The sequence below is a fragment of the Vespa crabro genome, chromosome 6 (assembly GCF_910589235.1).
Source record: "Vespa crabro chromosome 6, iyVesCrab1.2, whole genome shotgun sequence".
Lineage (NCBI taxonomy): Eukaryota > Metazoa > Arthropoda > Insecta > Hymenoptera > Vespidae > Vespa > Vespa crabro.
The window spans coordinates 8,066,439-8,091,838 of record NC_060960.1 but is presented as its reverse complement, the minus strand read 5'-3'; the positions used below and the strand labels follow the sequence as shown (position 1 = coordinate 8,091,838).

At 26.6% G+C, this 25,400-nt stretch overlaps 10 protein-coding genes across 14 annotated transcripts in view; 3 read left to right on the top strand and 7 right to left on the bottom strand.

The window, feature by feature from the left end:
* LOC124424986 (zinc finger HIT domain-containing protein 1) overlaps positions 1–893 on the bottom strand; it is a 1,035-nt gene extending 142 nt beyond the window's left edge. Inside the window, exons 1-2 of the mRNA XM_046964684.1 lie at positions 752–893; positions 1–636 (exon numbers count right to left, since the gene is read on the bottom strand). The exon at positions 1–636 is cut by the window's left edge and continues 142 nt beyond it. Of these exons, the coding sequence (XP_046820640.1) occupies positions 314–636; positions 752–893 (465 nt within the window). The 3' untranslated portion in view covers positions 1–313. The remainder of the gene's footprint in view (positions 637–751) is intronic.
* Positions 894–937: 44 nt separating this feature from the next.
* LOC124424987 (general transcription factor IIH subunit 5) lies at positions 938–1,532 on the bottom strand. The gene is made up of 2 exons (XM_046964685.1): positions 1,265–1,532; positions 938–1,124 (listed from the first exon to the last, which is right to left on the bottom strand). Exons 1-2 carry the CDS (start codon positions 1,297–1,299, stop codon positions 938–940), a joined length of 222 nt encoding a protein of 73 aa, XP_046820641.1. The 5' UTR covers positions 1,300–1,532.
* A 374-nt stretch (positions 1,533–1,906) lies between these two features.
* LOC124424985 (nibrin) lies at positions 1,907–5,262 on the bottom strand. Its single transcript, XM_046964683.1, has 9 exons — positions 4,226–5,262; positions 4,019–4,152; positions 3,731–3,885; positions 3,491–3,650; positions 3,119–3,374; positions 2,914–3,051; positions 2,288–2,850; positions 2,141–2,212; positions 1,907–2,062 (listed from the first exon to the last, which is right to left on the bottom strand). The coding sequence occupies exons 1-9, from the start codon at positions 4,248–4,250 to the stop codon at positions 2,024–2,026; spliced, it is 1,542 nt and encodes a 513-aa protein (XP_046820639.1). The 5' UTR covers positions 4,251–5,262; the 3' UTR covers positions 1,907–2,023.
* A 692-nt stretch (positions 5,263–5,954) lies between these two features.
* Positions 5,955–8,098, bottom strand: LOC124424622 (BAG family molecular chaperone regulator 2). Of its 3 annotated transcripts, XM_046963956.1 has the most exons (4): positions 7,937–8,056; positions 7,654–7,859; positions 6,860–6,975; positions 5,955–6,730 (listed from the first exon to the last, which is right to left on the bottom strand). In XM_046963956.1, the coding sequence occupies exons 2-4, from the start codon at positions 7,856–7,858 to the stop codon at positions 6,497–6,499; spliced, it is 555 nt and encodes a 184-aa protein (XP_046819912.1). In that variant the 5' UTR covers position 7,859; positions 7,937–8,056; the 3' UTR covers positions 5,955–6,496. The 3 variants fall into 3 exon arrangements, with proteins under 3 accessions (XP_046819912.1, XP_046819910.1, XP_046819911.1); XM_046963954.1 differs by having other exon boundaries at positions 7,654–8,098; XM_046963955.1 differs by having other exon boundaries at positions 6,860–6,972; positions 7,654–8,098.
* A 143-nt stretch (positions 8,099–8,241) lies between these two features.
* On the bottom strand, positions 8,242–10,010 carry LOC124424684 (uroporphyrinogen decarboxylase). Of its 3 annotated transcripts, none has more exons than XM_046964075.1 (7): positions 9,866–10,010; positions 9,468–9,765; positions 9,243–9,401; positions 9,008–9,169; positions 8,792–8,929; positions 8,549–8,722; positions 8,242–8,457 (listed from the first exon to the last, which is right to left on the bottom strand). In XM_046964075.1, the coding sequence occupies exons 2-7, from the start codon at positions 9,762–9,764 to the stop codon at positions 8,317–8,319; spliced, it is 1,071 nt and encodes a 356-aa protein (XP_046820031.1). In that variant the 5' UTR covers position 9,765; positions 9,866–10,010; the 3' UTR covers positions 8,242–8,316. The 3 variants fall into 3 exon arrangements, with proteins under 3 accessions (XP_046820031.1, XP_046820032.1, XP_046820033.1); XM_046964076.1 differs by having other exon boundaries at positions 9,468–9,809; positions 9,866–10,008; XM_046964077.1 differs by having other exon boundaries at positions 9,468–9,809; positions 9,943–9,992.
* Positions 10,011–10,105: 95 nt separating this feature from the next.
* On the top strand, positions 10,106–11,267 carry LOC124424685 (60S ribosomal protein L38). Its single transcript, XM_046964078.1, has 5 exons — positions 10,106–10,220; positions 10,383–10,417; positions 10,852–10,912; positions 10,991–11,113; positions 11,195–11,267. The coding sequence occupies exons 2-5, from the start codon at positions 10,415–10,417 to the stop codon at positions 11,233–11,235; spliced, it is 228 nt and encodes a 75-aa protein (XP_046820034.1). The 5' UTR covers positions 10,106–10,220; positions 10,383–10,414; the 3' UTR covers positions 11,236–11,267.
* A 468-nt stretch (positions 11,268–11,735) lies between these two features.
* On the bottom strand, positions 11,736–17,663 carry LOC124424683 (chromo domain-containing protein cec-4-like). The gene is made up of 5 exons (XM_046964074.1): positions 17,535–17,663; positions 13,080–13,803; positions 12,697–12,970; positions 12,140–12,470; positions 11,736–12,072 (listed from the first exon to the last, which is right to left on the bottom strand). Exons 2-5 carry the CDS (start codon positions 13,533–13,535, stop codon positions 12,045–12,047), a joined length of 1,089 nt encoding a protein of 362 aa, XP_046820030.1. The 5' UTR covers positions 13,536–13,803; positions 17,535–17,663; the 3' UTR covers positions 11,736–12,044.
* A 246-nt stretch (positions 17,664–17,909) lies between these two features.
* On the top strand, positions 17,910–19,911 carry LOC124424682 (tektin-B1). The gene is made up of 7 exons (XM_046964073.1): positions 17,910–18,205; positions 18,278–18,440; positions 18,515–18,775; positions 18,875–19,045; positions 19,108–19,330; positions 19,399–19,622; positions 19,710–19,911. The coding sequence occupies exons 1-7, from the start codon at positions 18,160–18,162 to the stop codon at positions 19,909–19,911; spliced, it is 1,290 nt and encodes a 429-aa protein (XP_046820029.1). The 5' UTR covers positions 17,910–18,159.
* Positions 19,912–19,968: 57 nt separating this feature from the next.
* Positions 19,969–22,719, bottom strand: LOC124424681 (U3 small nucleolar RNA-associated protein 6 homolog). The gene is made up of 9 exons (XM_046964072.1): positions 22,500–22,719; positions 22,171–22,297; positions 21,928–22,068; positions 21,665–21,855; positions 21,358–21,582; positions 20,933–21,278; positions 20,679–20,849; positions 20,422–20,596; positions 19,969–20,334 (listed from the first exon to the last, which is right to left on the bottom strand). The coding sequence occupies exons 1-9, from the start codon at positions 22,589–22,591 to the stop codon at positions 19,994–19,996; spliced, it is 1,809 nt and encodes a 602-aa protein (XP_046820028.1). The 5' UTR covers positions 22,592–22,719; the 3' UTR covers positions 19,969–19,993.
* A 96-nt stretch (positions 22,720–22,815) lies between these two features.
* LOC124424650 lies at positions 22,816–25,245 on the top strand. Its single transcript, XM_046964017.1, has 7 exons — positions 22,816–23,059; positions 23,231–23,440; positions 23,605–23,767; positions 23,855–23,986; positions 24,082–24,216; positions 24,285–24,516; positions 24,630–25,245. The coding sequence occupies exons 1-7, from the start codon at positions 23,043–23,045 to the stop codon at positions 24,818–24,820; spliced, it is 1,080 nt and encodes a 359-aa protein (XP_046819973.1). The 5' UTR covers positions 22,816–23,042; the 3' UTR covers positions 24,821–25,245.
* The last annotated feature ends 155 nt before the right edge of the window (positions 25,246–25,400 follow it).

Below are 25,400 nucleotides of genomic sequence, written 5' to 3'. Positions count from 1 at the left end.
CAGTATTTTACATTTTAATAATAAATTTATTACTATAAGAACATATGCGTATATAGATATGACTTGATAAGTCAAAAATATATTTTTATTATTATATAATTAAATTATAAATAATTATAATTGCAATACTTTCCCAATCAATTTATAATACCTATTAAAGTAAAACTGATATCCAATTTAATTTATATTATATTAAAGCTCGTAATATTATACAAAATTCTTATATTATATCTTATTTTTTTCATTGAAAATGTTCAATTTTTATTGTCTTTATAATACAAAGGGAAATAAAAGGTAAAATTAAACTTTTCATCTAAGCTGTCCATTTTAAACATCTTGTATCTAGATGCGTACCTAAACACTTGACACTACAGTATCTAGCACCGCATGGTATGCATGTGTAATTACTGGGAAAACCACAAACTGCACAAAAATGTCTTTCGGGGAAACGAGATGGCGGAGCTTGTGCAGATGCATAATTAGGCGAAGACGGATTCGCATTAAGATCCTCTTCGACCAATTGACCAAATGTTTTACGAAAACGTTGCTTGTAATATTCCGCCGATCTAGTCTTCTTTTTTCTACCACCTCTATTGTCCAATGTTTCCTGAAATTTTGGTACTTTTTTGCTCATTACTGAAAAACAATGTTACATCAACTTTAAGATATAAAATTGTTATACCTTTTGAATTAACTTATATAATCAAATTTATAATAAAAACGTGAGATAAGAAATTATATAAAAATTCACCTAAATCCGCGTGTGGATCATCATGAAAATTATCTTGTTCTAAAGCTTCCAACGCTTTCTTTTGTCTACGTTTACGTGCAGCATCATCAAGGACCCTTTTCTGATAAGCATCCTTTATTCTACCTGATTCTCTTGCAGCCATTTTTATTAATACTTCTTAAAATTTTCTTTCTTTATTGACATTAATTATATTCCTTTTTCAGCTAATGGGAATGATATTTGATCCATAAGATCATCCACTTTTGCTTGTAATATTTCTAAAATATCAATAGAAATAAATAAATGTCTTTCGTCTAGATCTTGAATTATAAACTTTCTTCCCAGAGCAAGCGTTTCATCTAAATGTAGAAGAAATTGTTTCATAGCCGCATCACTATAAAAAAAATGTTTAACTTACATACAATGTTATTTAATATTCAGTAAAATTATATATTGATAGTAATAATATCTAAAAGAAGAATATATAACTGTTATAGGACATTATTTCTTTTTCTTTTACATAAACTTACGTACCATTCTACAAGAATTCCTTTCAGAACATTTACCATTTCTTAATATTTACAAATTTCAAAGATAAAGATAAATCAAAATTATATTTGTTATAAAATATTTACGTGTACACAAGTGTCACTATTACACACCACAGTTCCACGCTTTGATTGCTTATACTACGTATGTCATGGAATATATAATATCATCATTGACAATCGCCATTAGCTTAAAATTTGTAAACACCAGCGCCATCTTGATAGATGTCGTACGCGCGAAATATGAACTAATTTGAACTCAATCAACACATGAGACTTTTTTGATTCTAATTAGAGTAAACATTTATTTTGTTATAAAAAATATTTTTATTAAATATATTTTAACAATAATATTTTACCATATGAAATTAAATTAATATCTTTTAATGAAACGCAATTAATATTTGATTATTAACTCTTTCCCATTGTAATGTTTTTAGATATATGGTTGTAATTATTTTCATTCTCATGATAAATGACTCGAACTCAATCAATTACTATCTAGAAATCCTTATTCTACAGATCAATGATTTAAGGTTCATTTTCTGTTTAAATTTCATATTCACAATGAATAATATCTGTGCAGTACAATAAGATAAAGTTTACGACTGCAAAGGATTTCAATAGGTAAGAGTTAATTTTCTTTTAATTTATACGTAAATAAAATTATTACAGTCTTTGTTTATCTAAAAAAAATTATAGAATAATCCATTACTCTCACTTGCTCCATTTTCCTCGTAATAACCTAAAGTCTCATTCTTTTAATAGGTATTTTAACATGTGCCTAAATTAATCGATAAAAATATATAATTAAGTAATATATAATAATTTCAAAATGTGTAATATACATATATACACTAACCTTTTGGAATGTTTTCCCAGGTGGATGTTTACGTATTAATATGCTTGACGTATTAGAATTTTGTTTGATATCCTATAAAAAATATATATTGAATATTTTTAAAAGAGAAAAAAATTTTTTATACCACGTATAAAATAAAATATTTACTTTGTTTTCTGAACATTTAATATTTGAGAAATTATTAGTAGCTAAATTTTCCTTCACTTTTCCTTTTTGTGTTTCTTTTGTTTTTGATGTACCTTGCATGTCTGTTGATTTATTTTTAACAACTTTTATTTGTTTAATGACTACAATATCACTTGAATCACTTTCTTCGGATTCAATAATTTCTGGTGAAAACGGATTTTTAGAAGTAGTAGGTCTCACATGAGTAGTTAATTCTTTCTCATTATCTAACATTTTTTGTGAAGCTACATCGCTTTGTCTATTAATGTTATCGCCAATTTGTAATGTTTCCACAACATAATTTTTGTCTCTTTTATGACAAGATCTCTTTTCCATTGCAAAATCATCTTTTGTTAAAAGTTCTTGATCTTGTGTATCAATAACAAGAGTTTCAGGTAAATTGTAATTAACCTTTTCTTGTCTCTTGAAAATACTTGCAAAATTATATTTAGTATTACAATACCGTTCAATAGAACAATATAAAATAGCAAGCGATATTTCAGATTCTGGTATAATTCTTTGCTTTAAACTTTTCAATGTTTTACCTGAAAATTATTCATTAAAATTTATAAATAATATAAATTGTTTTATAAACAAAGTCAACTTACATATATTATCATATTCTTGCGTAACATCTTCCTTCAATTGAGTTTCATCGCTATAAGATAATTGTACAAAAATGAAGTTATTTTGCAATTTGACAGTCTGTTTATTTTTTTTATAATTAAATAAAACAGACTTTCCACCTAAATTATATTAAAGGACGAATTAGCATTAATTAAAAATGTAAAAAAATTGCAATTAATTGTTTACCTGCTAATGTGATCATTGGTTTATACATCTCATATTGTTTATAATCAAAAAAGTTAAATATCAAGTTTCTAAATAATGTTTTGCGTTTATCATTTGGACGAAGAGAAACTATTCCTTTGGAAATGTATTGCTCGCTTATCTCTGATATATAATTATCAGTCTTAGGAAGTGGATTGCTCTCTTCCACAGCAGATTTTACTGCTTTCCAATAATCCATAGTAACAATCGGTAAACCAGCTGCTAATGATACAGCTACCTAAACATACACACATATATATACATATATATAAATATATATCAAATGTATCATATAAAATGAAATAAAAAATCAGATAAAAAATATCCAAGAAAGAAAAAAATGTTATTACAAACCTTCTCTGTCAATTTTGGTTTTAGTACCGTTAAATGTGTACAAAACTTTTCCCAATGAGCTGCAATAACACCATCAATATATCCCAAAATTTCATGAAGTTTGCCTTTTTCGTTACCTGGCAATCCAGATGTTAATGTAACTATAGGTATATATGTGACTCTGTCAAATAATATGATAATAAAAATAGTATTTTAAAACCTCAAGTATAAGAAATATAATGAAAAATATGAAAAATTTACTTAAATATTTCTTCTTGTAGGCCAATTCTTATTATATCTTTATCTTTTAAATTTACATCTGTTATCACCTTTTTAAATGCATCATTTTCAAAAATAAAAGTTCCATATTTAGATCCTTCATCTTTGAGTATGCATAAAGATGTAGGGTCATCCATCTAAAAAAAGAAAAAAAAAAGAAGAACAAGAAAAAAAAAAGGAAAGAAAAGAAAAGAAAAAAGATAGGAAAGTTAATAGAAAAAAATTCGGTGCAACTATTCTAGAAAAATATTTCAATCGAACATGAATTACCATATATTTTGTTTGAGGAATAACTACAATAGAGGCATGAAATTTACTAATGGAAGTGTCATGTGATAGAATAATATCACATTTCTTTCTACCTATTGACACTGAAATATTCGGCTTAAAATATATGAGCTTTCCTAAAATCATAATTGATCAATTATCATATTTATATCAAATATAATTGTAATAGGTTAAAATATATAATATTACCAGTAGGACTTGTTAATAACCACATTTTCACAATAATCAATTTATCTTTCTGATAATACTTTTGCGTTATTTCAAACACCTTACATATACAAATTTATTGTCGACATACGAGTATCAAACATGTTTTATTGCGCACGTGCAGATATTGTCGTGGCTCTTTGAACAGTTTCACAAACAATTGACAATAATCCGATGACAAAAAAAGTAAACACTGATAATACAGTTACAAAACTGCAAAAATTCGCATTGATAATTCTCATAAAAGTTATTCTATTCCATTGACGTTTGAAAATATGTAATCGAGATACGTAATAAAAAATAATTAAAAATATCGAAATTATCAAAAGTATTTACTACGAAAGATCTGCGCGCTTCTTCGTCGATAGTAAAAAATGCCCGCGTATTATGTCACGGCTAAAGTTATTTGTTTTTTTTATAAGTAACGATTATTTCATACTTTTTAAAGTTGATTAATTAAAACATAACTTTAAATAAAAGTAATCGTTGATTGATGCATCTTTTCCATGTTATTAATGTGATATTAGTATTATTACACATAATCTTATGGCAATTAATTTTCTTTCTTTTCTTTTTTTTTTTTTCTTTTTTTTTACCGCGATTTTAAACTCATATCGAAGAACAATAATTTTATTTATTTTTTATAAATAAAAAATAAAAGTAATACTTTGCATATTTACGTGTACTATATATATTTTGTTTTTTTAAATAAAACTATCTAAGGTATATTCTTGTCTAATCGAAAAATGACGTATTCTATAGTAATAATAATTGAAACAGGTAATCAAAAAAAATATACTTTCCAATCATAATAATACGGGATACAAATGGATAGGAAGTAAAATAAATTCTATATTTCGTTATAATACATGTGATAATAATCATGCATTGTGTATTATATAATGTCGGAAAGTATTCATCTAACAATAATATTTTCAACTTGTTTATCAATGTCGAATTATAATCGTATCTGTTTGACGTTATTTTTATATTTAATATTTAAAACGTTGTAAAGAATTTATATTTTCTGACAATATATATATATATATATATTGACAATATATATATATATATATATATATATACACGTGTTTATAAATATATATATATATATATATATATATATATATATATATATATATATATAATTTGTTTATATATTGTACATATTTGTTACTACAAAATTATTAAAAAAATTATTATATTTTATTTTATTTAAAAAAACAACAATGAAACGGAGAAAACCACATGGGCGGCAATTAAATAATTAAGTCTTAAAAAATATGATACAAAAAATAAAATAGGAAATTTTCTAATTTAAAAATATAAAGGCCGAAGTGTAAGTTAAAACAATATAAAATATTTAACCTCACGATTGCAGTTCATATTATAAACTCATAAAGATTGGAAAAACGAGATATTATACTCGAGCGTCCAATAAAAAGATTTAATTAAAAATAAATATAATAAATTAAATGACAATATATTTCGTGAAATTTTCCATAAATAAAATCTTTTCTTATATATGCAAACAAATGATTAAAATTAATTTTTTTTTCTTTTCTTTTCTTCTTCTTTTTTTTTTTTTTTTTAAACTACATCAAACAAAAAATTTCTGTAAATTCTGATTATATTCTAATTACTAATAGATATTAAAACCAGATAAAACACATATAATCATTTCTTGATTTCTAAAATTTAGTACATGATATAATATATTGCGTGTTTATTTTATCATATTTATATTGTTTCTTTTAAAGTAAGTTTTTACACGTGTAATTATGATGTATAATCATAATTTTATAATTTATGTTGCAGGTAAGGAAGCTCCGGCCTGTGCTATTATTTCTTTATAAAATTCTTTGCATATCACATATGTTAATAATATTCTTGTACACCGAATGGAATTGTTGATATCAATCTTAAAGTTAGTGCACATACATTAATATATACACCATCAATTCTATTCATTGTAACGTAGGCTGCGTAAAATCAGTTTTTTTATAGTACATAATGTAATAAGTTCACCTTCTCTTAACAATTAAAAATAAAGATGCTTAACTCATGAAATGTTCATCGCGTACTCATAGCAAATGCAGAGAGAAATTATATTTTTATTACATGTATTGTAAATGATTACTTAAGCATCTTCTTTAATATTCATTTTATGCAATATCAGAACTTTACTAAAAACACATATTACGAAAATGCATAAATCAATATATTCGCAATATACATAATACCATAGATCTTTTACTGAAATTCAATGGTGTGCATTTTATCAATATAATCCAATAAACCTTGCAATCTTTTCTTCACTCTTTTTTGGTCATCTAAAGTACATCCAAGAATAGCAGTTTCAAAATTTTTGTCCGAATGACCTATCGCTTGAGAAGAACAAGCATTCATAAATGCAGCACATTTTTGTCGAGTTCCACTAGGGTCTTGACGAAGATTAACAATTAAACTATCTATTAAACCATTTACCTGAAACATACATATTATATTTTACTATAAATGATATAATATAATTTATATTATGTTAAAAAATTTTTTTTATGTTATAAAAAAAAAAGATATATATATATATATATATAAATATATGATGAAACATACTTGATGTAATGCTTCCTGCTGCACATTATCACGTTGTATCTTTACTAAAACATCTACGGTTAAACACCGCATAGACAATCTTTCTGCATATCGTAATACGTCATCTTTGTCTGCTGCTTAAAAAGGGCATAAAGATCTTACTATTAATATGTAATCTAAATATTTATGAATTAACAACACTTAAAAAAATAATACACAGCATGAACAATTTTATGAATTGAAAATTACAATTATCATTTATATATATATGTATATATATATATATATATATATACATATATACATATATACATACATATATATTACTTAACCTAAACATATATATTACCTATTTGTTCTTTGAAACAATGCAAAGCCATGATAATAAAATCTTTTGAATAATTCTGTTGTTGTTTTCTTTTTGCATTTTTTATAAATTAATATAAACTATAAAGATTATTGAAATTCAAACTAATAATTACTAAATAAACTATCTTGATCAAATATATTGATTTTCTCGAACTTTTTCGAGCTCGGTATTTTAATTAATAGAGTTGAAGAGTATAATTTTTAAATGAAAAAATGTAAAAATTTATATTAAAACTTATCTAAAACATCGACACTATCATATAAACATCTAAAAACAAAAATGTATCGTATTTGAAAAAAGAAAAAAAAAAAAAAGAAACATGAATGACTTGATATGATTGCTTCTACGAACTGATAATATAACTTTGCAACGTTTCAACGAGATTTCTAGATACAACTTGAATATTCGAATAGATAGATCTTATGATATCAATTATAAAACTCACGTTCTTCCAAGGAACCTAGTAGTTCGTTGTTTCTAATGGTATCTAAAGTACTTAATAATGTATCCTTCTCTTCTTCAAGTCTCCAGGCATCTCTTCGAAGTTGTTCTACATGTAATTCTATTTGATCCAATAAATTAACTAACCTATCTTTCGGTTTTGTCGTACTATCACAATCCACACTTTCGATAATATGAGAACTCTCCATTCTAACGAAAATTTTCAAAAATAAATCCCCCACTAAATTTTTAATATATTGATGCGTTTTTACAAATTCAATAATTACTTTTTCAGTTAAACGTTTCATAGAAGGGATAAAATAGACTGCTGACAGAACTTCAACATGCGAAAAGATGAATGTAGAACTGCAGCTATAATCATCGTGGCCAACTTTATACTTGGTCTGTTCGAACAAGTAAAAAGCACGTGACATTATGATTGGCTATATAGATATGTTCGGCGGGATATTTGAACTTACGATAATTTCTCACTTTAATACGATTCAATTTGATCGTTTTTTTTTTTTTTTTTTTTTTTTTTGAAGAAAATATAATAATTAAATGATATACGATTTTATTAAAAAATACATTGTATATTGTATATATTGTATTTTCTTTATGTACATATATATTATACATATTCATCATTGCATTATCCCACATATATTTATACTTCATGAACACCTTTTATAAAAGCTTCGACTGAAGAGATCGGCGTATCTGGTAAAATGCCATGACCCAAATTTGCTATATATCTACTTTTACCAATTACTTTTACCATTTGTTGAGCTCTATGATTAACATTATCCTAGTAATAAAAAATACTTATATATACGCAAATCCGTTTCTTTTATTTTTTTTTTTTTTTTTTTAATGAAATAAAAGTTTTTAATAATTACTGCAGTGGTAAATAATGCGCATGGGTCCATATTTCCTTGTAAAGTAACATTAGTTCCCAATCGATTTCTTGCTTCCACTGGATCTACAGTCCAATCTAGACCTATTACGTCATAGCATTGTTCTTTTGCAAGCATTTCTAAAGAATTCATCGTTGCACCTTTAGGAAAAACAATCTACAAAAGAATGTTGGTTTTGTAATTGTTGAAATATTAAAAAAATTGTTTAAAGAAAATAAATTTTACCATTGGTACTTGCGTAACATTTTGTTCTTTCAATTTTGCCTTTACCTCTTTACTGATCTTTATAAGATATGGAAGAGAATATTTGGAAAATAATTCATCATTAAGATAATCTCCATTACTTTCAAAAACTTGTAATAACTACAATATAATATTGAATGTTAATGAATACTTGCATATTATATAATAATTATAATTAAATAAAAAGTTAATTATAACCTGAGCACCAGCTTTAACTTGCATCACCAAATAATCTATTACTACATCAGTAATGAGTTTTAACAATTGATGTGACTCATTTGGATATTTGTAGAGCCAAATGCGTGGTTTAGCCATTGTAGAACTACCACCGCCTTGAATCATATAACCCATCAACGTCCACTAAAATTATATGATGATTATTGTATATTGGTGTTAATATATATTGTTTGAGACAAATATAAATAATATTAACGGGTGCTCCAGTAAATCCTATAAGCGGGACCTTTCCTTCTAGCTTATGACGAGTTAATGTTATTGCATCTCCAACATATTTCAAATCTTTTTCTACTTCAGGTTTTACCAATCTTGATAAATCTGATGGATCATTTAAGGGTTGAGGTAAAACTGGCCCCTATATAATCACATTAAAATTTTTATAAGAATATATACTTGAATTAATACTATATAAACTACTTACAACTTTCGGAACCATTTCAACTGTCAAACCCATTGCTTGTGGAATTGTTAAAATATCAGAAAATATAATGCTTGCATCTAGATCAAAGCGTTTAATAGGCTGTAACGTTACTTCACATGCTAATGATGGATTTTGACAAACGTCAAAGAAATCATGCTTAGCACGAACTTCTTGAAATTCTGGAAGATAACGTCCTGCTTGTCTCATAATCCATACAGGAACTTTATCTACTGATTCGCCACGAATTGTTTTGAGAATTCGATCATTTTGTAAAGTAGGAAAATTGTGCTCTGTCATACTATAGGCACAAATATTTTTATGTAAACTTGTGAATTAAATTGTCTGAAATTTATGTATGATCATATTATAATTAATGACGTGTATGTGCTTTAGTTTACCTTAATGATATAGTTAAATTTTGTATAAAAGTAAAAAATAATTTATATCGTTCAAAAATGTTATAAAAATTATTAACTGGTTTTGTTCTCCAACAATCAATTTAAACGTAAAGAACTATAGCTTTATCACGTTACACGTAAGATATTGCATCTATATATATATATATATATATATATATATATATATAGATTTACACACTTTTGATTTTTACCGACAGAGCTTGTTTTCTTTTCATAAAAATGATAGAGAGTAAATTTGTTTTCTTGTAGAGTGCGTTGCAGTGCATTTACTCTGAATCCGTGACTACTAACTACTATTCTGGATATTTCCTTTTTCCGGTATAATTGCATCACGGTAAGCCGCATATTCGATTAAAATATTGTCAAATGTATCTGTGTTTAAAAAAGAAATCCTTTTGATTTGTTAATATTAATATATATATAAAAATATAATTGTGCATCGTGGAAATATCATTTCAATGTTTTTTTAACTAGGTTATTTTTTCTGATGTTTTAGGAGTTCCTGATTAAATACTAATAACATTCATAATGGTAAGTTTTTATTAATATTAATGGTGTTATCTTTCAATATTTAGACAATAAAAAAGAGAATCGCAACGAACGGACCAACTAATGGCTTTTTTTTAATAATACCAATTAGGTCTTATAGAAGTGACCATGAACTTATTGATTGTTTACTAACTCTAATTAAGCATGATATTCATCTGAAAAATAATATTTGCAATTTTACGTAACATTATTTTCAAAAATTTTCTAATAATCTATAGAGATTAAGTATTAAAAAAGAAATTATACTTTGTTCGTAGTGTTATCATGCAATAAAATTAATTGCTCATATCGTTAATGTTCATGTTTATCTTTTATATAGAACTTTTTATATAGAACTTTTGAAGAATTCTTTAATACTAGTTAAAGTGTTACATTTCATTAACTTTACATATAACACGTCATGCCGTTTTTTATAGCCACGTGAAATCAAAGAAATCAAGGACTTCCTTCTGAAGGCAAGGAGGAAAGATGCTAAATGTAAGCATTAATGACACTTGCTTTAAGAGATTCTCTATAGACAAAATTTTAATACTTAATCGTTCTTTTTTTCAATAGCGGTGAAAATTAAAAAGAATGCAGACAATGTTAAATTCAAAGTTCGTTGCTCAAGATTCCTATATACGCTCGTAATTACAGATAAAGAAAAAGCAGAGAAATTAAAACAATCTTTGCCTCCAGGTACAATATAATTTTAAAAGAGTTTCAAACTTATTATTTTAAAATAAAAAAATTTTTTGACATTTTAAATATTTATTTTAGGCTTACAAGTAAAGGAAGTGAAGAGAAGTGAACGTATGTAAATGATTCAATAAAGTATCATTGTGTTCATAAATATGTAAATTTATTGATTTCCTTTACTCGAGTTTCTTTTCTTTTTCACAAAAGCAATTTATTTTGTCAATTTGCTTTAAAAAATTATACTTTTTTTCTTTTCAATATTACGTACGTAAGATTATTCTAGAAAAGAAAAAAGGAAAAAACGAATACTACTAATTAATATTTCTGAAGGTCTGGAAGCTTGTTTCTAATTATATAAACTTATTTGTATAGCTTAATTCACATTAATTTCTCTCTTAAATTTTTAATATTATTTTATACATGAATATTTTTTGAATATCAGATATTCATAAAATGAATAATACAATTCAATCATTTAAAATTCTAAGATATTTCTGGGTGACATTAAAATATTTATCATTTTGTATTTCACAGTACTTAACTCGTTGAAATATATAAAGTGTTTCTTTATTTTGTCTACAATTGATAAAAAATTGTTATTATTTATATGTGAAAAGGTGTATGAAAAAATAAACTTAATATATTTCCAATATTAATTTCAAAACACAAGAATTGCATACAAATTAGTTATAAAACATTTATAACGACCTAATATTATTATTTTTGCTCCTCTAGTAATAACATAGTTCTTCTAAAGAACTACAAAGATAAAAAATGTATACTGTAACTTTTGCTACAATAAGAAGTGTCAATTTTATTCTTTCTTCTGGGTGATATATAAATTCTTGGAAAAAAAAAAAAAAAAAAAAAAAAAAAAAAAAAAAAAAAACAACAAAAGTAGTGAGAAAATTTTAATCAATTTATAACTTCTTCATTCATAGCACTCGTGATACGTAGCTCTGTAAAAAATTAGTTCACATATAATCAGAAAAAAAAAACAAAAACAAAAATACAAAATAAGTCTACCTTTGTTTGTCCATATGTCGACGTGAGAGTCTTCTGCCTGAATCATGTGTTGATAATGTGTAACGTTTTGTATGAGTAGGATTTGTTCTTAGTTCTCGCATATCTGTAGTTTTTGCCTTTTCTACTTTTTCCATAAATTTAGTTATAAGATCAGGACAATTTAAATTTTCTTCTGGCTCCCAAGTGTCATCTGCAGCAGTAAATCCTTTCCAACGAATAAGGAATTCTTTCTTTTTATTTTTTTTGAAATGTACTTCTATTATTTTATCAACTTCGAACTCCTTTTGACTCTCATCATTTTTAATTGCACTATCAGATTCATTCTCCTCTTCTATAAAAAAAAAAAAAAAAAAAAAAAAAAAAAAAAAAAAAAAAAAAAAGAAAAAAAAAATAATAATATAACTATTTCACAATAAAAAATACATGCACTATTATATACATAGATACATTGATTAAAAAAAAAAAATATAGTATATATGTATGTATGTGTGTGTGTAATTATAATTAATGGTATTTACTACATAAATATATATAGAAATGAAGAGAATAAAGCAAACCTTCTGATAAATTGGATTGTCTTTTATTATGTTTAGATTTTTTCATTTCTTTTTTTTTGTCTGTTTTCGGTGATTTGATTTTAATTGGTTTAGCAGATTTTTCTGATATTGTTTCTTCAGTTTCAGCATCTTCTGTTAGAAAATCTTCGATAAGTTTAGGACAATTCAAATCTTTTTCCTGTTCCCAGGTATCTGAATCCTCTCCATATCCTTTCCATCTTACCAGAAATTGTCGTCTGCCTTTGATGGTACGATGACCAACGATCTTATCGACCTGGAAATCGAACTATAATGTGAATATACAGAAAGGAGGTATAATCTATCTTCGAAATTATATACGTTAGGCGGGAATCGACCGGCACGCCATTGCTATAAACTATTACCTCATACTCTTCTTCACCGGCTGCTGCACCGCGACTAGACGTAGGAGATGTCTTTTGATCTGTTTTCACTTCGTCCTTTTTACGTCTTTTGTTTGCTCCCCGCCTTGTTACATTACCATTTTCTTGCTCAACGCTATTCATTTCATCGGCATCTTCCAGTTGTTTCTTCGATTTCGATGTTTGTTTGCTATTTGCTATTGGCGTTGTTTTTTGTTCTTCACTTTGACGCCCCCGAGAAATACGTTTTTTTCCGCTCGACTTCCGATTCAATTGCGGACTCTGATCCTCATTTTCGTCTGATTCCTTTTCCTTATCCTTCTTATGATTTTCATCGTCATTAATCATACTATCGGATATATCGTTACGTTTCTGTGACTGGACGCCATTTTCTTCAGTTTCGCTCTCACTGTTTCTCTCGGACTTCCTGCGTTTTGTTCGCATGCTGAGTCTTCGCATACTAATCCGTCGACAATTTAATACAGACTGGAAAATTACCGTCTGGTCACGATTTTGATATAGATATTATATTTTTTTTAATGTTCTATGCGCGCCAGAATGCTTTACTGTGCTTTACCGCCCTTTTCTTTCACCACTACCACCATCACCAACTCCACCGCCACCGTTGCCACCGCCGTTGCTGCCGCCGCCACCGCCGCCGCCGCCGCCGCTATCACTACTACCACCACACTACACGCTGCTGCACCACGAGACTCGATCCCGTTACCTATTTATCACTGAAGTAAATTTCACGAAGATATCCTTTACACGAAATTTATCATAAATATGAGAGAATAGAACGATATAAAATGAATATACTTTTATTAATATCAAATATTAAGGGGGGTGAGGAGGAAAATATCTGCGTATTTTGTTTGTTAATTTGGCAAACGCAACATTCAAATTAAATTTTATATTATTACGATGTTACTTGTTGGCTATATATACAATCATTTCAAACTTTTCCGTGTTCGCACTTGGATCATAAACATCATATTATATTCAGATATTTGATACATATATCTACAATAGAAAACCTTCGCAAAAGGAATTCACGTTATTATGCAAATGAATTCTTTTATTTTTTTTTTCTTTTTCTTCTATACAATAATGTATATCGTGTACGTATGCGTATCCATCAAAATAATTTTAATACAATAAATTATATATTATTAACATATAGTTTTATCATTGTTTCATTTTTATTAGAGATTATAACTACATCGGAAATTAATATTATAAATTCAGTGTTATTTCGATGGGCTATAAAATTGGATAAATCCTTATTAAATTATAAGCGAAAGCTGATGTGTCTCAATGCAGAATTACAAAAAAGCCACCACGTTCAACGTGTATTCACGGTGATATTCATTTTATATCCTCCTTTCATTGTTCCTTCTACACATTGAGTTCGGTCACTCACATCACACATACATAAGATCCCCCCAAGCTTTCATATATAATGTTAACATTCAATGGAAGATACCAATCGCAAAGTGAAATCAGCAATTCATCGGTTTAACCATCATATGTAGGAATGATCAAATATATATTATTAGAAAATGTAAGCTTTTGTCATTTTAATAAATGCCATATATAGTTCGATTGATGATTTTTATTGATTTCACTTGCAACGATCTACGATTATATGAGGAATATTCTTTGAACTTCAATTAATTATGTACATGATATAAGTTATTTATATAATATTGTTAATAATACCCAAGTACTGTATATTGTTTCGTTAATATGTAGTTCAAGAAACAAGTCGATCAAGATATCACCAATCCCGACGTATTTAATATTAAAAACTGACTGATCAAACAATAATTAACTAATTTAGCGAATCTAAAGATTTCTATAGACAAATTAGGAGTTCCCAATGTGTTGTTATTCAATATTATATTGAATGTGCAATTAGAACAACTTGATCGATCATAAGGAATATTGGATTAATATTAAATATTAATTATTTAAATATAGAACACAACTTTTAAAGGCATCATTCACAATGATGTAAGAGATTTAGACCAAAGACTTGAACAAAAACAGTCCCAATTACCCTTTTCTTTGTCTAGGGGATTTTCATTATAATCACCGAAATATTATAACTGATATACTATAAACCGATGATCATAAAACATTGATTTATAATTTTACAATGCTATTAACTAGATAATTTCATTTACATTACGTAACTTTAACGTAACATAACGTATATATATAATAGTAAATCAGGAAAAGAACGATTTAATTTTTACCTATTGAAACTCCCTCTGTATATATACATATATATATATATATATATATATATATATATATATATATACATGTATATATATAATATTTAAAATGGAAAAATCTACAATTAAATAACTACAGAAAGATAAACAATTGATTGAGTTTATTCAAAGCTAAACAAAAGCTTATGGATCTCTCTAATTATACTAGTATATTCTTAGAAAAGTCGTTCTCTATTGATGGATACAATAATAGAGTCCGTAACTAAAGAATTCCATTAAAACCTGAGTTGGCAGATGCGACGTTACATACACAGCATATATACGAAGTTACTCCATACGAAAAACAATGATTCAAATCTACAACTTTTTTTCGTCCCTTGTGTTAAATTTATCAAGGTGCAAGAAACACAGAAAGAAAGAGAAAGAGCGAGCGAGCGAAAGAGAGAGAGAGAGAGAGAGAGAGAGAGAGAGAGAGAGAGAGAGAGAGAGAGAACTACGATCCAAATCTTATCATTATAAAGTATATGGTTTATGGAACTGTAAACTACATAAGGATTTTAAAGGCTACCATTGGACGGGTTATAGTAACCTGATATTTTTGCTGGTTATTTCCTTAGTCACGGAATGAATTATGATAGATCGAAAAGATGTTATAAAATTCAAATTACTGTTGTAGAGATTCTTACAAATAATATTTTCGTCAAGTTGTTTCTAGAATATATTCCTAAAGGATTTTTTAGAAATGGACTATTCTATAACTAATTGATCGCATCAAGCACACTCGGACGATTTCGCATAAATATAGATTTTCCGATAGATGTTTATACACACATATATGAATAATGGATCAAATAATAGATCAAATAATAGATCATTGTAACTATTGTATACAATAACAAATATTGGAATGATTTGGTCTAATCATCGCATTTCATATATATGTATATAAGTTACTTTACAGTAAACATCAAACGAAACCAACGATAATAATTTTTATGGAACAATTTGAGACCCCTTATTTTATAAGGAAAAAGAAACTCACGAAATAATTGAAGAAGAAAATGTTAGAGAAGTCAACGTTCCCAAAAGGATTATAAAATAGTTTGATAGAAGGAAATGAATAGTTGACCTTGTGCGGATGGATGTACAGATATCCCAAGTTAATCCATTACTAGTGAAATTCCTATCAAAGATCCATAACACTCTTTGGGGGGTCAGAGGGTGGAGTAGAAGGCCAGAGGGGTGAAGAGGAAATATTGTTAGCACACGTAAAAAACTACACTGTGTCCTTATTTCTTTGGCGCAAGCACATGTCAAATACCAATTAAACACTGGACAAATCTTATTCAACCAATAAAAAACGAGATTTAATAGTTTACAGATTATTTGGATCAATGATATTTTGATCGGTATATTTTATCTAAACGTTTCGGGCCCACTTTATGAATTTATTAAATACATGCGCAATATGCGACTTTTCACATAGGCCGATCAGTAATATATCGAATATTCTAATAAATATATAAAGAGGAAGAGAAAACAAAAATAATATATATATATATATAAATTTAGATTCTCCGTAGAGACTTTCGTAATGTTGTTAATTTGTCGTAATAAATATTACAAGATATAATGGTTCATTTGGTTGTTTATAATAAAATAATTAATTGAATCCAATCTAAATCTGTTCAAATCTTATTAAATTTTCATTTATTTTCCCCCACCGCTACTGTTTCGAATCTCTTATTGTATAAGAGTGCACGAACGATAAGGATAGTGGTATATATATATACATATATATATATATATATATATATAAATAAATGTAGCGCGAAGAGACGCGTATCATTTGTTTCCGAGACATCAAGGCCCGATGCAAGAGTTGTTTCATATTTCTTATATGTTGATTCATATAAATTCTTATTACATAAAATACTATATAAAATTGTTAATACATATTTTCTTTTGTTTTCTTTTTTATATTTATTATATTACTTGCAATAAGATCTTTATTAATTTATATTTCGATATATTACTATTTCTCCACTATATTTGTTAAACCATATTAATTGATTGATCACAATTTACAAAAGTAAACTGTATTATATGCCTATTTGATTGTCACCATATTGTCTATATATCAATTTACGACTATTAAACCGGTTGATCACAAGAAAAGATTTCTCCCCTTATTCATTTAAAATTCTCTTTCTACCTGCCTTGTTAATCTTCCAATCCTATTATACGAAGCTGAGTATGATTGTATATTGGCAATGTTAATATATATTCTTCTTTTTCTTCTATCATATGACTTGTTTATAATTATAAAAGCACATAATATTATTATCACAAAACTTGATGGAACATAGAAAACACTATGATACAGATTAGTGCATTACGCGAACACTTGCTTTTCACTTTCGCGAATCCGATTAATTCTAATTATTTCCGCGATAGAGCGCTGTCAACGTTAACAAAAACAATTAGCAAGGTTTTCATATAATGGCGCCAATTTCAAATTTCACATTTCTGCTCTGATAGATATGTATAACATATTTAATACAGAGAAATATGTGCAATTGAAAAAAAATATAAATATATTTAATTAACAAGTTCTTCGATCAAGGAAATATCATATGCATTATTTTTAATCTATTGATGATAGAAGAAATGAATTTCTTTTAATAAACAACAATCAAGAAGCATTTATCAATTGCCATGGCAACCATCTCATGTTGAATCTTTCTCACTAACGATTTTTTCGATTTCTTGTGTTTGTCTCGTTCATTGAATTCTCATATCAATAGTTCGACTGAATCAGAAAATAAATTCGCTTTATAATGGCTAAATCTGTGACTGTTTATGAAAAACCAATACCACATATAGGTATGTATCGATAATAATATTCAGGTATTATATAATAAATTTAAATAAACTGAAGGTGATTTATTTAAAAAGGATTACCCGATTGGTATGCTAAGCAATGGGAACTTCAGCAAAGTGTAGGAAGTAGAACATCTGATGCATTTGAATTACGTAATTCAGGAAGGATCACTCGATCCGAAACAAGAATTAAAACAGAATGGAATACATATATGAATAATGTTCGACTGGCAGATAGGTGAATATTATTTTTGAAAAATGATACATATTGTTTAGGTATAATAATTAAATGTAATGATTTATTGTCAATAGGATAACAGAACTCTCTAAATGGGGAGAATTATTTGAACATTTATTAGAAAGATTACTCTCTGAAATACATCTTTTAAAAGATGAGAAAGCAAACACGGAAAGAGAAATAGATACATTAAATTATCCTCTACAAATTACTGCAGAATGTATTTCAATGAGAGATTGCCGTCGAGGAACGGAACTTACTTACGATGAGGCTGATACAGAATTGAAAAAAGAACTCTGTGTTATCGAAAATGTTAAAACTTTTTTGACCGATAAGTAAATGTGTATTTATTTTTATTATATTATACCATATATATATATGAAGGTAGACTACAGAGTAGTAGACTAAAAATTATTTTTATGCATTTCCAACAGGGTGCAAGCCGCGTGGGAAAAATTAAATTGTTTGGAAGAAGTTAAATTTAAAATAAGTTTAGATATCGAAGATAAGAATGAAACCACTAGGATTGATAAAGAAAATCTTGAATTGGATCGTACTTGTGCTAATATTAGTTATAAACCGAATGCTTTAAAAAGATCAAAAAAGTAAGTTTATTATAAAATTGATGAATGTCTTGTATACTAAATATATATTCATTGTATTATAGTGAGATATCTTATGAAGGTTGGACAGAATATTGCAATAATTTGAAAATTTTGGCTGACAATGAATTAAGTGATGTATATAGTTTTCGGGAAGGTATGCAAGTTATGCGTGAACGTGCAAACAATGATATAAAAGCTCAACAAGATGTTACTGACTTTGCCTTAAGAAAACGTATATATCAAACCCAAAAAGCTAGAAACGAACTTGAATGGCAGAAACTGAAGGTATATGATTCAATATATACATTTTTTCATATTTAAAAATAAACATAAATTTTATATCAATATTACAGATGCATAAAGAAATGGAAAATTTACAGAAAGAAATTGTACGATTAGAAGATGAATTTTTACATAAAACAGATGCAATAAAATGTGCCGAAACAAGATTAGAAAATCGTAGCTATCGACCCGGTTTTGAATCGTGTGAAGATGAAGCACAAACGGGTTTAAGAAATGAAGTTTTACAGTTGAGAAAAACAGAAAATGAGTTAGCTAAAGCAATTGAAAACGCGAAGTACGTATTTATGTAAATATTTTATTATTCACGAATATATCTCGTAGTGTCTGTTTTTATAATTTGCTTCTTACTTCTTTTTTTTAGAGCAACATATAATGGTCTAGAATCTTTGCTTCTACGAGTTGATAAAAATTTAGAAGATAAACAGCACTCACTTTCAACAGATATCATGTGCTTAGATATGAGATCAACATTAAAAACTGGCGATAGGACAAAATTACCTAACGAAACAGATCGTAATATTGTACTGACTCGTATGGAGAAAGAAATACCACTGGAATCATAAATTCTAATCTCACATGCTGATTATTTATGAATCAGTGAAATATAAAATACATACAAATATGGATTTTTATATATCTAATATTTCATGAAACTGAATTTATTGAATCAGGATTAGCTTTAATTAAAGCATACTCAGAAATGAAAGTATCGGTCAAAGGTGCTTCTAAAGTTTTAACTGCTCGTCTGTGTATCTCTCCAATTTTTTTCGGATCTCCATGTTTCATTTCAAATATGATATAATCTATCCAAACCTTAGTATTATTTTTACCAAATTGTAAAGCCGCCATTTCATGAGGACGTCTTGCATATTTTAATACAACTTCTGGTTGAATAAGTTCTAATTCTGCCATTTTTTTGTGTAATTCAAGACACATTGGTGGTTGTAAACAAAGACTATCGTACATTTTTCGAGCGATTTGAATACCTAAAATAACATATTTAATAATATATATAAATATATAATTATTATGATGTTTGAAATCTAAATTATAAGAAACTTTTTGATAGATACTTTTGGTTAAAACTAGCCATTCGATATAACTAGGCTTCATATCTTTAGAAATGTTAGGATGTTCTTGAACTGCAGCTTGAAAAATTTCTTCAGTTTTATCAGGATTTATAGCTTGTGTATGTAAAAGTTTCATTCTCCATAAAGGTAATGACTTCTCACCAAGAATTTCTGTTGCCTGTGCAAAAGTAAGAAGTTGAAGATATTTTCTTTATTCCGTTCTACTAGAAATATTTAAAAAATAAATATAAAGATATTACTTTTACGAATACAGAAGTAGCTTCCTCTTCCTGTCTTGTAACTAATAAATGTCTTAATCTAACATGCCAAAGACTAACACTATTTGGAATAATTTCAGTAGCAGAGGAAAGAATTTTTTCTAATTTCTTTTGTGCATTTTCATCTTTTTTGTCGTTACTCAACATATCAATCTAGAATAAAATAATTTATTATTGCTCAAATATGAACTTTCTTTTGAATTATATAATTATTCAAACTTTCTATTTATACATACCCAATGTAAATAATATTTTTCTTTCAATTTTTTAGCTTGATGTGCCTGTCCTAAAGTATTTTTTAATAATTTTTTCTTAAAATTTGGAAGACTTCCTGTATCGTGATTTATTTCTAATAAGCATTCTATATAAAGAGACCACATTTCTTCTGTTTTAATTTTTTTTACAGCTGTTTGATAAACTTTATTACAAGAAGTTATACGATCTCTTAAAGAAGATTGCTCAGATGAATTAACTTCCATTATTGATTCATCAGATACAAATGGTTGTACTAGACCTTCCAATTCACGGCGTGCCATTGTATCCCACATTAAGGGTTCATGTGCGTATTGTTGGATCATATCGCTAAAATATATAAATACAATGAAATAAATCATAATTTAATTTTAAGTTATTATCTATATATCCATGAAGTAAAATTTACCTAACAATTTTCTTTTGTAATTTTTCTGCCTTGTATTCTTTTGTAATATTTAGTAATTCTATAATAAACTTGATATCTTCTACACATTTGCTCGCTTCTTTATATACAATATAAGCTCTTTTTAATGGTAAAGGCATGTCATTTTCATCATCTACTCCAGATGAAGTGCTTTGTGTTTTACTTTCATTATCTTCAGTATTGTTTAATGTTTCACCCAATTCTAATCTGCAAGAAACATAAAATATTGCTCTTATCTAAAATGGCATTCATATAAATTCATAATAAATTCATATTAATTTTTATTTACCTAAAAGTATCAATAAATAATAATTGCGAATTTGGATGAATATGTAAACCACGAAGAAGAAATTGACGAGCAGTTTGTCTATTATTATTTTCTTCAATTTCCCACTGTGCTGCGATGTGCCAACATTTTGGCTTATCTTGATGTACTTGTAACATTTTACCTATCATACGACTGACACTACTTTGAAAACGCTAAAACAAATAATTGTATTACAATTATTGAATTTAATCAATTTCAAATTTATTTAGAATATATAAACTTACCACATGTTTACAAAATTTTATATATGCAATCCAAAATCTAATATCATCTTGGAACTTAAATATAGCTTCTTTGTATAAATGATTAACTTTATTTGCAATTGCATAATCAATATCAGATTTTTTATGAGTAATACCAAATTTCTAATAAATAACAGAAAGATATATATTTGATTAAAATATATTAAAAATTATATAATTGTATCCAATATCATAAAAAGAAAAAAGAATACAAAGATCATTTACATCTCTACGTTGTTTAATAAGCTTCAATAGATCCATTTCATATTGAATATATCGTAAATAGTCTTCTTTACATTTTGTATGTCGCTGAACTTTATATTCAAATTCTTTAAGCTTTTTTGCTATACCTCTGATAGAATAATAAAAATTTGTTATTAAAGGTATTATCAAAAGTGTTGTTGTAAAGGTTATAAAATTAAAATTAAATGTTGTAAAGGTTATAAAATTGTTGTTGTAAAATTAATGCTAATATTAATATTATATAGATTAAATTTTATTTGTATTTTTATAGACAAAACGATAATTTAGTATTAATGTGTATCCTAACATACCGAATTTCATTTTTATCAAAAAGTTTTATTCTTTCCATTTGCTCCAATTCAGGAATCATATCCTCACATCGTTTTTCTACAAATTCTGCCATTCTGACCTGTTTTTATTTATATACTTAAATATAAAACTTATATTATTATAAATATTAAATTATAACGTGCTATATAAGCAACACTATTTTTCTCGACCATGTGAAAAGAACTAAATCCAACGGGTATACAGAAAATAATACATACGTGCTCATAGTAAAAAATATGAAACTCTAATACTGCGCCATCTGAAATTGAAAATGCAAACTATAAGTGATAAGCAATTCTTTCATACTTTAATTCGTAATCTCTGTTAATTCTATCATAAAAGAGATCGTGAAAGATTGTACTTATGTATGACGATGTAGTTTGTATTACTCTGTAATGATCATTCTTAAAAATATTAAATACGCTTAAACAATTATTCGAATTTACAACGACATGACAATATTGGAAATTGGTTAATTTATAATATCAGTATTAAAATATTGAATAGTGTCATTATTTTCAAAAATGTTCAGGCGAAATAGGTAATTATACGAGTTGCATTTTTATTGCTTCTAATACATTTGATAAAGGAGATTAAATATTGAACTTTATATTTTTGATTGTAAGGAACCTTAATATTACTTATAGATTTCTTGTTTATTATATAAGTTGACCAACATGTCATAACGAAATAATGAAAGTTTATTAATTAGGTTAAAACATAAAATGATTTGCATTGGTACTATTATATTAGCCACTATAATTTATAATGAATATTTTGTGTATGAAATACAAAAATTTAAGTGGGCTTTAAGAGACTGTAAAGACTGTGTTAAAGTACTTCTTGTGGCAGATCCACAAATATTAGGAGAGAAAAATGAGAATTATATGGGTTCGTGGTTAGCGAGATGGGATAGCGATAGGTAAGTATAATATAAAAATGAATCATTTATTATAAATTTTTTTAACTTCTTCTTAACTTAAATATATATTATGAGAAACTACAGAAGATATATTTTCTTTTGTAAAAGATTTAATGGAATGTAAAAATTGATCTCAGTTTTGTTCCACAGTGTATTATTTACAGGTACTTAGAGAAAACCTTTTCAAGAGCTTTAAGGTACTCTCAACCACATGTGATAGTATTTCTTGGAGATCTCATGGATGAAGGACATATTGCAAATGTAGAAAAATTTAATCAATATAAAAAGAGGTTGGATTCTATATTTCAAACTCCTGACAATATCATGGTATATAGTTTAAAAAAATGATTTTTAAATGATCTATTTCATGTTAGTATGATTAATATTTTGTCTAATTTACTTAATATCAATTAGAAAATCTATTTACCTGGTGACAATGATATTGGGGGAGAAGAAGATAAAGTCTCCACAAATATTCATAACAGATTTCATTATGCATACAGTCAGCCTGACGTATTAGTTTATAAACGTGTTACATTTTTTAAGGTAATATATCTAAATAACAGATTTTAAATCTTTTGATTTTTATAAGATTCATTCTATGTTCTAATATATATGTATATATATATATTTTTGTGCAGATAAATAGATTGACTCATTTTATGCCAGAAGCTCCTAAAGATGCATTTCTTAATGATTATACAGAAAGAAATACAACCAATGTTGTACTGAGTCATATGCCATTGTTATTTATGCCAGGAAGTTTTGTACAAAATGTATGTCTATAAATATGTTTATAAGAACGATACATGAGGATGTTTTTTATTAATTTATTTTCTTGTAGATTATCAAAGAATTATCGCCGCAAATTATTTTTACTGCGCATGAACATAAAGCATTACATATTAGTTTGGATACAGCCACAGATCAATTAAGCGAAGTTTGGATTCTCCCACCTCATGAAACACCTTTGTATCAGTTAAGAATGGATGTAGGTGATATCCATGAAGTTCAAATACCAACATGCTCTTATAGAATGGGCGCTCAAAATATGGGTTATGGAATTGCATATATTGGTATAAAAACAAAAATAATAATAGTATTTTTACTTTTATTACATAATGAACTATTTCTAGTGTATATATATATATATATATATATATATATATATATTTTATTCTTATTATAGATACTCAAGAAAAAATTGTAGAATTTACAATTCTATGGTTACCAAATAGGTTTCTGCAGCTGAAGACTTATATTTTTATTATAATATTAATGGTTTTGTTACTATTGTGTTCTTGTATGTGCAGTCATTGCTCTAAAACTTATACAACATACAATCGTATACCCACCATTTCACAGTACAGTAAATCGTAAAAGATGTTGATGTTAAGAATCTGATTAGTACTTATTTAGTGACAGTAATCCGTCCAAATAATGTGATTGTTCTATTATCCATTGAATATTTTAAACAAAATTTCATCGAAATCAAAAATATTAATATTTCGCTTTATTCTAATAATCAACGATGAAAATTTTAATTTTATTTAATGTATCAAGGGTTTCTCAAAGTTCCTTTATTATATAATATAAATATACATACGTGCCTGTATCAGTGTTATGCACGTTCGTTATTATGTACTTGTGTAACACTAGTACAAAGCTTTCACAATGCCAAGAAAATTATATCGATTAATATTTTTCTTATATAAACAATTTAAGAAGTGTTACTGTACATAAAATTATATTTAAATATTCAATAAAAATTCAATAATCATAAATTGGACACACATATATATACATAAATATATAAGGATGTAAATTTTAAGAAATAATCTAAGAAATCTTAATTGTGATTTGTTTTATTTATAGCAAAGTTATTATTTAAACAATTACGAATCTGTTTATTTTTGTGTTTTAATGAAATTATAATAATCCTATGTCTATGCTATGTATA

Excerpts from the sequence above, each read along its gene's own strand:
- LOC124424685 (XM_046964078.1), top strand. Across the intron at positions 10,913-10,990 it reads AAGGAGGAAAGATGCTAAAT|CGGTGAAAATTAAAAAGAAT; the intron begins GTAAGCATTAAT and ends TTTTTTCAATAG. Across the intron at positions 11,114-11,194 it reads AAAACAATCTTTGCCTCCAG|GCTTACAAGTAAAGGAAGTG; the intron begins GTACAATATAAT and ends TATTTATTTTAG.
- LOC124424650 (XM_046964017.1), top strand. Across the intron at positions 23,441-23,604 it reads GCGAGATGGGATAGCGATAG|GTACTTAGAGAAAACCTTTT; the intron begins GTAAGTATAATA and ends TATTATTTACAG. Across the intron at positions 23,768-23,854 it reads AAACTCCTGACAATATCATG|AAAATCTATTTACCTGGTGA; the intron begins GTATATAGTTTA and ends AATATCAATTAG.
- LOC124424622 (XM_046963954.1), bottom strand. The coding sequence starts at position 8,083 with ATGTCACGTGCTTTTTACTTGTTCGAACAGACCAAGTATAAAGTTGGC. Across the intron at positions 6,976-7,653 it reads ACTAGGTTCCTTGGAAGAAC|CAGCAGACAAAGATGACGTA; the intron begins GTGAGTTTTATA and ends GCCCTTTTTAAG. Across the intron at positions 6,731-6,859 it reads AGCAGGAAGCATTACATCAA|GTAAATGGTTTAATAGATAG; the intron begins GTATGTTTCATC and ends TGTATGTTTCAG.
- LOC124424682 (XM_046964073.1), top strand. The coding sequence starts at position 18,160 with ATGGCTAAATCTGTGACTGTTTATGAAAAACCAATACCACATATAG. Across the intron at positions 18,776-18,874 it reads AAAACTTTTTTGACCGATAA|GGTGCAAGCCGCGTGGGAAA; the intron begins GTAAATGTGTAT and ends CATTTCCAACAG. Across the intron at positions 19,623-19,709 it reads AAAGCAATTGAAAACGCGAA|AGCAACATATAATGGTCTAG; the intron begins GTACGTATTTAT and ends TCTTTTTTTTAG.
- LOC124424681 (XM_046964072.1), bottom strand. The coding sequence starts at position 22,591 with ATGGCAGAATTTGTAGAAAAACGATGTGAGGATATGATTCCTGAATTG. Across the intron at positions 21,856-21,927 it reads TAAAATTTTGTAAACATGTG|CGTTTTCAAAGTAGTGTCAG; the intron begins GTAAGTTTATAT and ends TATTTGTTTTAG. Across the intron at positions 20,850-20,932 it reads AAAAATATTATTTACATTGG|ATTGATATGTTGAGTAACGA; the intron begins GTATGTATAAAT and ends ATTTTATTCTAG.
- LOC124424684 (XM_046964075.1), bottom strand. The coding sequence starts at position 9,764 with ATGACAGAGCACAATTTTCCTACTTTACAAAATGATCGAATTCTCAAA. Across the intron at positions 9,170-9,242 it reads TAGGATTTACTGGAGCACCC|TGGACGTTGATGGGTTATAT; the intron begins GTTAATATTATT and ends ATATAATTTTAG. Across the intron at positions 8,930-9,007 it reads AAGTTAAAGCTGGTGCTCAG|TTATTACAAGTTTTTGAAAG; the intron begins GTTATAATTAAC and ends ATTATATTGTAG.
- LOC124424683 (XM_046964074.1), bottom strand. The coding sequence starts at position 13,535 with ATGCGAAGACTCAGCATGCGAACAAAACGCAGGAAGTCCGAGAGAAAC. Across the intron at positions 12,971-13,079 it reads CCGGTGAAGAAGAGTATGAG|GTCGATAAGATCGTTGGTCA; the intron begins GTAATAGTTTAT and ends TTCGATTTCCAG. Across the intron at positions 12,471-12,696 it reads ACAATCCAATTTATCAGAAG|AAGAGGAGAATGAATCTGAT; the intron begins GTTTGCTTTATT and ends TTTTTTTTATAG.
- LOC124424987 (XM_046964685.1), bottom strand. The coding sequence starts at position 1,299 with ATGGTAAATGTTCTGAAAGGAATTCTTGTAGAATG. Across the intron at positions 1,125-1,264 it reads AAAGGAATTCTTGTAGAATG|TGATGCGGCTATGAAACAAT; the intron begins GTACGTAAGTTT and ends TTTTTTTTATAG.
- LOC124424985 (XM_046964683.1), bottom strand. The coding sequence starts at position 4,250 with ATGTGGTTATTAACAAGTCCTACTG. Across the intron at positions 4,153-4,225 it reads GTTATTAACAAGTCCTACTG|GAAAGCTCATATATTTTAAG; the intron begins GTAATATTATAT and ends TTATGATTTTAG. Across the intron at positions 3,375-3,490 it reads AACCAAAATTGACAGAGAAG|GTAGCTGTATCATTAGCAGC; the intron begins GTTTGTAATAAC and ends GTGTATGTTTAG.